Here is a 13,162-nt window from a genome sequence, read left to right as displayed (position 1 = left end):
CGTCTTCATTGGCATCCACGAGAGTCATTCTAGACATAGAATGCTAAGGGTAACGATTGCTTAGTGTTCATGTCTTTACTTTGTGTCTTGACATAACACGAGGTATTCGAACGGTTCCAATTTCCCATAAAAATTGGTGGCGACTCCAACAAAAATGCAAACGCTTGTTTCTCTTCTCTCCCAAGCGCCCCCGTGGGCCCCGCTGTCCACATGTTGCAGCGGATCGTGTGGGTTTACTCGGTCGAGTGAAAGGTACACTCGACCGAGTGCGTCCACTCGACCGAGTGGAGTGCTACTCGGTCGATTGACGGCCGAGTGAGTTCACTCGACCGATTGGACTCGGCACTCGGTCGAGTGTCGCTGTTTTTAGAACACGGGATTTAATCCCCTATCTCCCTAACCCTAAAATCATTCCCAACTTCCTCCTTATCTCTCTATACTCTCTCCCCTCTCTCTAAAATGCTTCCAAATGCCTTTCCCTTAACTTTCAAGCTTGGATTAATGGTGGAACATGCCTCCTATGCCCCGATCTACCTTTGTAAGTAGAAATCTCACCCTTTTCTCTTTGTCTTATGAGTAAATTCGAGTTAGGGTTTATTAAGAGAAATTAATTAGTAATTAATTATGTAAAGTGAGTAATTAGTGATTAATAATGAGGGATTTTGTATTATAATCTAGTATAGAGTGAATTGTGATAGTTATTACATGATTTATGTAGGATGAGACGGTTTTATGAGATGGATACTTGGTGATTTCGATTAGCTTGAGGATTATGCTTAAAGGTAGGTTAATCCTACTCGGTTTCAATAATGTGATATTTTTTATGTTGATGTTATACTTAGTCTTACATAATTAGGGCATTTGCATTATAACATGTTTAGTGGTAATCACATCATTAAGAGGATGATTATGATATGTTGAGTGTGGTTCATGTATTGGCTATTATCATATATGTTGGAGGATTTGTTGATGTTGTTGTTGTTGTTTGGAGACGTAAGATGGTTGGGAGACCGTCTTACGCTCGGGTCGCCCCTTGGAGCTTCCAACTCCAAGGGGAATGTAATCATTAATGACTTGAGTACGGAGGGACGCGTGTGGTTGAGACACGACGTCTGACAGGGGATCCGGTTGGCTTCCGAACCCGGTACGTCTGGGCGTGTCCCGGTGCCTAGTGTGATGGTCGGTATGTCTGGGCGTGTCCCGGTACCGGTATGATGGTTATGGGTATGTCTGGGCGTGTTCCAGTACCGGTATGATGTTGATTTAGTCGAGTCCCATTCATATAATCAACATGTTGCATAATTACTTATTATGTCATGTCTTGCATTTATCATTGAAACTGACGTTTGTTGTGTCCGTGTAAATGTCACCTATTTCCGGGGTGGCCTGTATCGATCCATATGATATTTTCGATCATATGGGGAGCATTTGTTTACAGGTTAGGTTTGGTAGCATGCGGGAGAAGGGACGAGGCTTGTTCATCTCCGAGTCGGACCTGTCGATTAGATTAGTTTAGAAGTCATGACTTGTAATCTTTCATTATTTATTTATTCGTTGTAAACCATTAAACATTCTATTTATAAAACTGTTCTTAGATTGTATCTTCGATTTCACTACCTAGGAAAATCGAGACGGTAACGCTCCAACTATCTTGGCCGGATAGTTGGGGTGTTACATAGTACTTCATATTGTTTCTACTCGTTCAATTGTGTGAACATCTAGAGGAACAATCAAGTGCTTTCTTAGTAACTTAAGATAGTCAAATCAAATATATAGTGATATTCAAATCGAGTTATATCTAGAGTTAGTTATACGAGTGGGTTGATAATTTTGTAATCCGGAGAAAGGTATTAAAATTATTAATCGAGAATAGTAGGCGTAGGCTTCGACGTGTGAAGCTGAACCACTTCAAATATCGTGTGTCCTTGCAATTTTCTTTATCGTTCATTTCATTACGTTTATAAATCGATTAGTTAATTAGTTAAAGTTTAATCAATAAACTTTAAGTAGTTAATTATTTAGATATAAAAGAAAAATACTCAATTCACCCCCCCCCCTTCTTCTCCTCTCGAGTGTTTTGACTTGGATAGACCCTTCAGTGGGTGCCAAAATTTGAGGGCTTACATGAGAGTTGTTGTGTGAGTAAACATATTAAAAAAAGAAATATCACATTTTCTTAATATTTGTGCAAAAAGTAAATGTAAACAATTCAATGGAAGGGCGAAAGTAGTAAATAATACGAAATTTATACTCAAATGAAAGCATTTTTCCGCTACGAATCCAAATATCTAAGTTTTTAAATGTTTTGCATTATACTTTTTGGTTAGATTGATAATCAAACAATTTTTTGTGTAAAATATAGCTTTGATATTAAAAATATTACATAGTATCTTTGTCATAATCTTGAAAGATCTTATAATATACTTCCCCAAAATTAAAAAAGATGATGTGCACGCTCTAATATCGCTCGAAAAAAGCACCTTATATATATATATATATATATATATATATATATATATATATATATATATATATATATATATATATATATATATATATATAGAGAGAGAGAGAGAGAGAGAGAGAGAGAGAGTAAGGTTCAAATGCCTCCCTCACATCCATTGAGTTCTTAAGTCCTTATATGGACCTTTGGATGGAGAAGATGAAGGGGTGAGATTCAATCACAATGGATGGCCACAAACTAATCTTCTCTAATTATCTCCTTAACACAATCTTACCCTTTACTAATCATTCATCCACCTCTCAATTCTCATTCTAACATAATCCTTCTCCCTCTCTCTCACTTCTCTCATCTTATTTCCCACAAAATAAAAAACAAAAAAACCTCTCCTCACTCACCACCACCCCTACATCTCCCCCATAAAAAACCCTAGATCTACAAAAACCTACCCATACACCTTCACCAACAACAACCACCACAAACACCTCCTTATCCATCGAAAACAGCCACCTATACCACAACAACCACCACCTTCAGCCGCCACGCACCATCACCTTATCCTCTCCCTTTTTTTTCATATCTAACACCACAACACAACCAATAACAACCATGACTCACAACCGGCCGCCACCACAACACCAACAATAACAACCGCCCCGCCTCTCTCCAGCCAACAACCACCACCGCCAACCCCTGGTTAAAAAAAACAGATCTGAGAGAGGAGAAAAGGGTCTGGGAAGAGGCGAGAAGGGAGTTGCGAGGGAGGAGGTTGAGAAAATAGGAGATAAGAGGAAGGCCGGAGAAAACGGGAAAGAGTCGAGAAGGGAGCATGAGAAAATAGGTGAGAAGAGGAAGGCGGGCCGGCAGGAGGAGGAAGGAGGTGGTGCGTGGTTTTTTTATGGGTGGTGGTGATGGTTTTTTGTGTAGATCTAGGTTTTAGTTTAGGTGTTTGGTCGGAGTTTGGTGGTGGAGGTGGTGATGTTCCGGATTTCGTTTTTTATTTTCTTATTTCGAATATTGTTTTTTTTATTTCAGATTTTGTTTATCTTTTTTATCTCATTTTGTGTGTTATGTGTTATTGTTGGTGGTTGGAGGAGATGAAGATGGTGAAAGTGCGTTGTTTTTAGATCTAGTTTTTGCTGTGTTTCTTGGTGGTTGTTAGAGGAGGCGAAGGTAATGGTGGTTGTGTTGGTGGTGTGTGGGACAAAAGTTACACCCATGAAAGACATTAGGTACATTAATTCAAAATAATGCAAAATTGACTATACGACTAAAGTTACACTATTTATAACTAAAGTTATACTATTAACCAGTAAAGTTACACCCTTGAAAAATTAGAGTTACATAAAAACTTTGTACTAAAATTTCATAAATTTGGACTAAAGTTACATAAACTTTAACTAAAGTTAAATAAACTTGAAATACTAACGTCACATAAATTTGGACTAAAGTTATATAAAGTTGGACTAAAGTTACAGTTGTAAAACTTTAAAGTTACGTCAAATTGATTGGAAATTAAATAATTTTTTTTTGTATTTTTAAGACAAATTTAAATCATTAATAGTGTAATTTTAGTCCATAACAATATAACTTTAGATCATGACGGTTAACTTTAGTCATTTTAAGTCATTTTATAAAAAAAATTGAATTATAATAACTATTCAAAAATCTATTTTTTTATGTAACTTTAATGCTTAAATGGTGTAACTTTAGTTATTAATAATATAACTTTAGTTGTATATTCCATTTTATACATTATTTTGAATTTATGTAACTCTAGTTTTTCTGATTGTGATTGTAACTTTAGTCCGTGACGATGTAATTTTAGTCCATAATAGTGTAACTTTAGTCATTTTTTAGACAAGTTTATATAATTTTAGTCTTAGTATAACTTTTTCTGATTGTGATTGTAACTTTAGTCCGTGACGGTGTAACTTTAGTTCATAATAGTGTAACTTTAGTCCTTTTTTAGACAAGTTTATATAATTTTAGTCTTAGTATAACTTTAGTCCATGATAATGTAACTTTAGTCCATGACAGTGTAACTTTAGTCATTTTAAGTCATTTTTATATACAAATTTGAATTATAATAACTTTTCAAACATCTATTTTTATTTCTTAGATTTAGGATTAAAAGCAACACATTATAAATTAAAATAAAAGGATCTTACAAAAAAAAGATTTAAATAACTCGAAATCTGAAATAAAATGTATGACAAGACGAGATTTGAGAAAATAAATAACAAAACGAGAAAAAAAATAACATATAGGAACAAAATAAAGACCAACAAAAAATAACAAATAGAAAAATTAACCCAAACATCAAAAATAAACACCAACATTGAAAGAAAAGGAAAAAAATGTCGTGGTGGTGGGTTAGGCGGCGGCGGTGGTGGGTAGTGCGTGGTGGTGTCGGGTGGGGTGGTGGTGGTGGTGAATGAGGAAGAGAGGAGTGTGAGATTTATTCGGATTTATTGAGTTTTTGATTTATTTGTTTTTTTGGGGTTTTAGAGAGATGAGAGGATTATTTGGGGTTTCGGGGTGAGATGAGGGGAGTGAAATGTGTGAGATGGGAGAGAAGGGGGTGGGAGAAAAATTATATATAGTAAATTATTGAATAATTAGGGTGAGTATTAGAGAGAGAGTGCTTAATTAACCCCTTAATGGCCTTTTTTGGTTAATTAACCCCTCAATAATTAGGGTGAGTATTAGGAGAGTGCTTAATTAGGGTGAGTATTAGAGAGAGTGCTTAATTATTAATTGACAGATTCCACAGTGGCCACAACCATGAACTCATATGTGCCAGAGACAGAGAGTTTCAAAAGTTGGCATGCAACATAACAGATTATCACAAAAAGATAATCCTTTATAACTCAAGGGTGAGTATTCTAGGTATTTATTACTTTGTCTTTAAAATGACACCGTGTTGGGTTTGCTGAAGTTAGCCTTTTCCTTCCTAAAATTACAGTTTTGTTGGTTAGAATTATACTTTCTTTGGGTTGTTGCAATTACACTTTTGTTTATTACAATTACTATATTAACAGTTAAAGTTACACTTTTAAATATTTCTAAAAGATTGTCATTAATTAACAGCTGAAGATAGGAGCAACAAAGACTTACAAAATTCTGAAGGAACATGTTAATGGGTTTGAGAACATTGGAGCTAGCTTAAATGATTTTAAGAACTTTCACAGAGATGTGAAATGCTACATTCATGAACGGGACGGTCAGATGTTCGTGGACCACTTTAAGGAAATGGCTGTTAATAGGCCAGGCTTCTTCTTTGACTATGATGTTGATTCTGATGGTAGTCTGAGTAAACCTATATGGGCCGACGGTATCGCTAGAAGGAACTACTCTGTTTTTGGTGATGCAGTGTCGTTCGATCCAACGTATTCCACCAATAAGTATGATATGGCCTTCACACCTTTCACAGGGGTAAATCACCATAAACGATCAGTCACGTTCTGTGGCGCGCTGGTTGCTCATGAAGACGCGGATTCGTTTAAATGGGTTTTCAGCCGCTCCTTGGCTGCGATGGGTGGGAAGGAGCCTAAGTATATTATCACCGATCAGGATCCTGGTATTCTTAAAGCGGTCCCTCTCGTGTTCAAGACAGCGCGCCACCGATATTGTATGTGGCATATCATAACAAAGTGCCAAGCAAGTTTGGGGTGACGAGAGAAGATTATTTTGAATTTGTAAAGAAATTGAATGCCATTATATGGGATGAAGACATTAAAGCGACAGAGTTCGATGCAAAATGGGAAGAAATAGGACGAGAACACACAGTTAATAACATTGATTGGTTTAAAGAAATGTACGCTAAAAGGAAGCATTGGGTTATGGCACATTGTAGGGACCTAGAGATGGGTGGTGTAATGTGGACAACCCAAAGATCAGAGAGCGAAAATAGTTTTTTTAAAAGATTTGAGAGCAAGTCGGGAACGTTAGTTGAGTTTTTGCTGCGTTTTGATAGCGCGATGGACCAACAAAGACACACGCAGAAGAAGCTTGACAACGGTAACATACACACTTCCCCTAAAATATCAACGCATCTAGCTATCGAGGTGCATGGGGCGCAAGTGTACAGTCATAAAGTATTCGAGGAATTTCAAGAAGAGGTCAAGTACTCAATCGATACTTGTAAAAGCAGGGGTTTTTCTGAGGCAGACTCTTTAGAGGTGACAACTTTAAGAGATGCAAACAGGGACAGAAATTATCAGGTTACGTACTGCCAAGGTATCATTATGACTTATTGGAGTTACACAATTATTCATTACCATTACCATTATCTTTATTAAAATTACACATCACAGAGTTACACTTATGTCGGTTAGAATTATACTTTAGTCTGACACAGTTACACTTTTTTCTAACTGTCTAAACTAATATATTACTCTATAATATTGAACTAGATACATTTAAAGCAACTTGTAGCTGCAGAATGCTTTAAAGGAAAGGCATTATATGCCGGCATGTAATATGGATTTACTCATCGAATGGAGTGAAGAAAATTCCAGAACTGTGTGTTGTTAACAGATGGTGCAAAGATGCAATCCACACTAAAATGTTCGATTGTAATGGGGAAGAAGCTGCGGACGTTGATATAATAGATGGAAAACAGATTGCGATGTCAGTAATGTGGTCAGAGATTCATTAGACAGTTGCTATGCTCATGGGCAAATTCAAGGCGGATGTCGACAACTTTTCTAGTCTAATTAGAGAGTTTAAGGACAAACTATCACCCTATGGATCACCAATGAATAAACAACAACAGTTGGCGAAAATTCTTGGCTGTTCTGCTAGTCAGGAGATAACCATTTTGCCGCCCAAGCAATCAAAAAACAAGGGAAGTGGAAAGAGAATGTTGTCGCTTAAGGCAAAAGCAGTTGCCTTAGCAAGCAAGCCAAAACGCATGTGTAAAAATTGCAAGCGATTAGTTCACCATGACAAGAGGAACTCCCCTAACCCTTTTGCAGAGCACCCACCATTGTCACCTTTGTCAGAGGAATCGTCGGAAGAAGAGGAAGAAGAAGTGGAAGAGGAAGAAGATGACATCTTAGAATAATCACTATAATAAGCAATAATCGGCACAATTTTTTTTGGATGACTTATGTATCATTCTCACTGATGTCTAAACAAAATACGAGGTACAGCTTGATGTTTCGTATTTTGTTTATACATCAAACTGCAATGAAGTCAACTGATAGTCGTTGGTATTACAATCTATTTTGTTGAAATATTTTGTTTTGGACGAAACTGTTATAACTTGTAACATCAAAGTACAGGAACTTGCAAAATCTTTACTCTTATTACAATTTATCTTCTTGGAATTACAGTTTGTCTGGTTAGAATTATACTTTTCTGTCTTAAAGTTACACTTTTTCTGAGTAGAATCTGCTTAGAATGACAGCTTATATTATCATAATTACACTTTTTCTCTATATTATCAGAATTACACTTCATCTCTTGCAAAGCCTTATGACATAGCTTGGCAAAACAACATAAATATTATTACACCATCTGTTAACGACATAAATATTATTTTAAAAACTGACATTGTCTTACAAAATGTTAAAAGCTACCAACTTATCTCTGTTAACATTGTTTAACAAAAACTAACTGTCTAATGATAATGATACCAAGTATGAACAAGATGTTTACATAGACAAGGAAATATTCCCACAAAAAATTAACCACTAGCTTAGGATTGTTATTTTTTTACAACAACACGAGACACTTTACGCTTCAGTTGTAATTCCTTCCACAATTTTTCTTTGTTGTTAATGAAAGCTTTGACCTTCTCGAGGACACCTTCGCATAACACGTTCATGTCTGCTAGAACGATGGTAGCTATTAGCTGGATCACCAAATAACGCCTTGATTTCTTCTTATCGAGGTCGGCATGCAGAAAAGGAACACCCTCGTATAGTAGCATTGCCATCATGGTGAACAGCCCCGACTCTGGTTTGTTGAGAGTAGGTGAGCATCCACTAAAAGGTATCTGGCGGAGCTCATAATGATGAATATTCCTACCTCTGCTTTGATCTTTGCTTTTATCTCGTGAATCCAAATAATCACTCACTGCGCTAGCCTACATATGTACGAATTTACATCAAATTATGATTAATTTAAACAATTTTCTCTATATAGAAGATATTGGACGACAACTTACAATTAGGCGCGCCGCCTTTCCCATTGGTGACTTTTGCAAATCAGAATGCCGCTGGTGGTCAAGCAGGTCGATCGAACGTGATTTGAGATTGATATATACACATGCAAAATGGTCGTCTATGCAAAATGGGACAAAGAGTAAATCCGTTTTCAGGTTGAAAGTTTTACCACAGTCCAAGATGAAGGTGTCCCAGAGTTGGTAAAGCTTATCATAGATGCTGTCAGGCTGTGTGCCTGCCTCCTCAAACGTTCCAAGCAATACCAATAGGTGCTCCTAAAAAGGTAAGGAGTGAACATGAATAATGTGTTAACTTGTAATTCTAAATGCGCGTAAGTGTAACTCTAAATCACTAAATTGTAATTCTACACCACTAAAGTGTAACTTTAACAAAGTGTAATTGCAACAAACAAAACTGTAACTCTAACCAACAAAGGTTTAATAATAGTGGATATCAGGAACAACATAGGTTAATGGCAGTACCATGTAACTTATACCGAAGAATGACATCCTTGCCTGGTCGCCATATTCCTCATTTTCCAAACTGTTCATCAACATCGACCAGCACTCAATGACATTGAACGACATATGATTTGCAGGGGCCATGGACATAATGTCAGCTCTCCGAAGCGTTGCGTGCCGGCTGTACCAAGCTAGTTGTTCACTGCACTCATAATATTAAACCACTCTTTAATAAAAATCAGTCCAATTTGAAAATAAAACCTCTGTCAATGTATAAATTTTACACCACAACTGACAGTTCCGGAAAAATGTGGTCATCTAACAAGCAATAGTCGGCAACGTGCTTTCTCCGTTGTTTAATATCCTTGATTAATGCTTGGTTATTCCGGAGCAGCTTTGACACAACTTGTGTCGTGTAACCACCTCGACCGCAGCCAAGCGAGCAGCCCAAACCGTCCCCCTTTCCACGAGGCTGGCTCTTCACAGAGGAGAGGGCTTTACCAGACGGATTGCGCATGGTAACAGGTGTCGCCTCCATTGTGGACTCTTCAGAAACAGGAGCGCGGGCACATTTTGTGTGGCTCGGCCCTATGTCACCATCTGGTTTTCTCTTAACAACATTCAATTTCCTCGTCAATGGATGTCCAGCAACCTCTTTGAAGTGACCAATACAACGCAAGATGTCTGGTCTGAAACTGTTAATGTCACAGAGGGCGAGGGTCACAGCAATCTCAGCACGGTACAGGTCCATAGCCTCCTCTTTCCCGAGGTCACATTGAAAAAGCTTCCCGCGGTAAAGCAGCATATGTAGCATCATGTAAACACCACACTCATTTCTCCCCAACAATTTGCCTTGCCAACTGAACTCAATGTTTACGATCTTAAACCCGCTAACCTTGGAGTCCTTAGACAGACCTTTTGACAGCAAATACTTCCCCATTAAGTTTGCCTGAACATAAATATGCGTCAGTTTGATGTGAATTTGGACCATCAAGCCAAAACAAAGAAGTCCTATAATATTAGACATCGAAAACTAACCGAAATACGCGCAATCCCTCCGTAAGGCAGCGTTTCTATTGGGTCGGAGTATTTTCGGTTGTCAAGATAGTCAATCTGCCCGGCTAAAAAGTTTATGCACGCACAACTGTAATGATCACCATCCCCAGACAACACAGGCAGAAATATCTGCATCATGTTAACCGTTAGTTCAATAAATGTAGTCCGTCAAAAATGTTACAAAAGTGTCAGCGTTAGTTTAAGCAACAAAAGTGTAATTTTAAGCAACAAAAGTGTAATTTTAACAGATAAAACAGTAATTTGAGCTGATAAAAGTGTAATTTTATATAGAAAAAACTGTAATTTTAGCTGACAAAAGTGTAATTTTAACTAACAAAAGTGTAATTCTAAGAAATAAAAGTGTAATTTTAAGAAATAAAAGTGTAATTTTAAGAAACAAAAGTGTAATTTTAAGCAACAAGATTATATGATTTGGTACATACCATGTCCGTGTCAAGCTAAAATGGTGTAACACAGGTTTTAGCCCAAGCATCCCAGCCACCAAAAATGTCTTCATCTTTGTTCAATTCAATTCCCCGCTTTCGGGCCTTCCATATTTCCCGCGTGGGGTCCTTTTATTTGAAAAAATAAACAGTCCTTTAGTGTGACTTAACATAAGGTTACAGTTAATTGGTTACTACTATAATGAAGGTATATGCTAAGTCTAGCTTTCACAATTAAAAGAGGAATTGTAATCAGGAAAAGTGTAACTCTAACAGCTAAAAATGTAATTTTAGGCACGATCAGAAAAAGTGTAACTTTAACAAGTAAAAAGGTAATTATAATACGACAAAAGTGTAATTTTAACGGATAAAATTGTAATTTTCTCCACAAAGTGAAATTTCAGCAACTCAAGATAAATCTCACTATTACTGGAGTAATAGTGATACTCAACCACAAAAAAAAGGGATCACTTACAGTGTGGCTTAGGCCAAAGAAGCAACGGGAAATGTCCGAAGGTTTCATGATGTGGTTGAGAAGCAAGCACCAACCATCAATAACACAAGTCATGATTTGCTGTCCAGGATTCAAAGTTGCAATGTCTTCCCGGGTTATGAAATAAAACTCGCTAAAGTGTACCAATTTTTCCCTACAACAAAGACAGTTAATTAGGGAAACCACTGGTTTAGGAATGATAAGGGACCCTTGCATAATATAATTGACTTACCACTGGTTAAACGCATCTGATTGATTAAACACATAATCAATAACATATTTCGTCTCGCTAAACACTGGCGCAAGGAGCTGCTGGCTGAATTCCGGGCTTTTCGTAGCAAAGCACTGATCAGGAGCAGGTGCCCCACAGTCAATAGAACACCCGAGGTTCTCAAATATGTGATCCATGCACGGTAAGGGCTCGCTCGAGTGCAGTAAGAATGGATGGTGGCTAAGATCACTATGAGGGACGTACATTGCCGGGATAGGGATCTCCACGTTTCCAGACTCCGGTAATACAGCAGATGTTACCTCGCCATGATCGCTAGTCCCTTTATTTTTGCCAACAACCCCATCGACCGCCTCGCGTAATTCTGTTTCAGAAAAGATTGTGCTTGTAAACTCCAGAGACTTAACGGCCGCATCCTCCGCTGCCGCATCTGTAAGAATAAAGGAAAATGTCAGCAGACCAGCTTTATGAAAAGAAAATATAAAACAAAGAAATATTCGAACAAAAGTGTAACTTTAGCTAGAAAAAGTGTAATTTTAAAATACAAAAGTGCCATTTTAGCAAACAAAAAGTGTAATTTTAATAAACAAAAGTGTAATTTTAACAGACAAAAGCGTAATTGTAGCTGACAAGTGTAACTTTCACACAAGAAATTCTAGCACACAAAAGTGTAATTTTTCACAAAAAAAAGTGTAATTTTAACAGACAAAAGTGTAATTCTAATTGACAAAAGTGTAATTTTGGCTGACAAAAGTTTAATTTTACCTCCATGATCCTTCAGTGCCGCATCATCCACCACATTCTCCACCACCTTCTGATAACTTACATCCATAGTTTGGTCACCATTCTTCACCCCTGGCTGATCGAGAGCAGAACCAGATGTTGGGGCCCCTTTATAAGCGTCGTTTAATTCCGCGCTAGAATAGACAGTACTTGTCCATTCTATGGCCAACACATCCTTTTCCTGCACATAATTTGTAACTTCCGGCACCTCGTCAACCTGTAATGAGCTCTCACCAGGCACAGTGCATGCGCGTGGTACAGGTACCTCTCCAGATATTTGACTTTCTGCTATGGCCTGTTCAGCTGCGCGCTCTGCTTCTATAAGCTCAACAGACGAAAAAAAGAACTGAGTTACAGGGTTCCGTGGACTTAGCTTCCACAATTACATTTTCCGCTTCTTCCTTGTCCACACCAACAGCCCTTATTACCATCCCAGAACTTGGGTCCACTTGTACAGCCTCATCTAATTGCGAACTAGAATATATGGTACTTGTCCATTCTAGGTCCATATCAGCCTTCACATCTTCCCCGGCCTGGTCGTTATCTTTATCCAGCTCAGCAATCGCAACTTCAGGCACATCGACAGCCGTTTTCGACAACTCAGCAGACACGTTCGCAGAGGCTGGTGCAGGTACCTCTCCAGTTCCTTGAACTTCAGCTACCGGCTGATCAGCAAGGCGCTCTACTTCATTAATCTCAGCGGTCGAGAATAAGAACTGAGTTACAGGGGGCTCAGCTTCCGTGGACTTAGCCTCCTCAATTTCCTAATCCGATATCTCACGCTCCCCAGCAACTAAGTCGTTCATAGTTAAAGGTTGCTCTTGTTCCTTCTGAGCCGCAGTCATCGCCATAGAACTTCTTCTCAGCTTCATCAACCTCTTCTTTTGTGTAAATCTCTAAAAGAGCTTCACGGTCAAAAAACTGTGGTGCTTCTGAAATTGGTTCACCAACGTCCTCCTCCTTTTCAACTACTTTCCGCCTTTTGTAAATTACACGAATTTCTCGGGAATTAATAAAGTCCAACTGGTTATCATTACTGTCATCCTCTCTGTTAGCAGCT

The 13,162-nt window shown here is 37.9% G+C and overlaps 1 protein-coding gene across 1 annotated transcript; it reads left to right on the top strand.

Annotated features, from left to right (window-relative positions):
- The first annotated feature begins 5,716 nt into the window (after positions 1-5,716).
- LOC141608027 (protein FAR1-RELATED SEQUENCE 5-like) lies at positions 5,717-7,124 on the top strand. The gene is made up of 4 exons (XM_074427377.1): positions 5,717-6,095; positions 6,197-6,687; positions 6,880-6,941; positions 7,004-7,124. Exons 1-4 carry the CDS (start codon positions 5,717-5,719, stop codon positions 7,122-7,124), a joined length of 1,053 nt encoding a protein of 350 aa, XP_074283478.1.
- Positions 7,125-13,162: the final 6,038 nt, after the last annotated feature.

This window comes from Silene latifolia, chromosome 10 (assembly GCF_048544455.1).
Source record: "Silene latifolia isolate original U9 population chromosome 10, ASM4854445v1, whole genome shotgun sequence".
In the NCBI taxonomy this organism is placed as follows: domain Eukaryota; kingdom Viridiplantae; phylum Streptophyta; class Magnoliopsida; order Caryophyllales; family Caryophyllaceae; genus Silene; species Silene latifolia.
This window is presented reverse-complemented; position numbering and strand designations above follow the sequence as displayed.

What these genes read in the sequence shown, in the direction of transcription:
- LOC141608027 (XM_074427377.1), top strand. Translation starts at nt 5,717, where the DNA reads ATGGCTGTTAATAGGCCAGGCTTCTTCTTTGACTATGATGTTGATTCT. An exon ending in GACAGCGCGCCACCGATATT is followed by an intron (nt 6,096 to 6,196) that starts GTATGTGGCATA and finishes TATGGGATGAAG; the next exon opens with ACATTAAAGCGACAGAGTTC. An exon ending in AAGGCATTATATGCCGGCAT is followed by an intron (nt 6,942 to 7,003) that starts GTAATATGGATT and finishes TGTTGTTAACAG; the next exon opens with ATGGTGCAAAGATGCAATCC.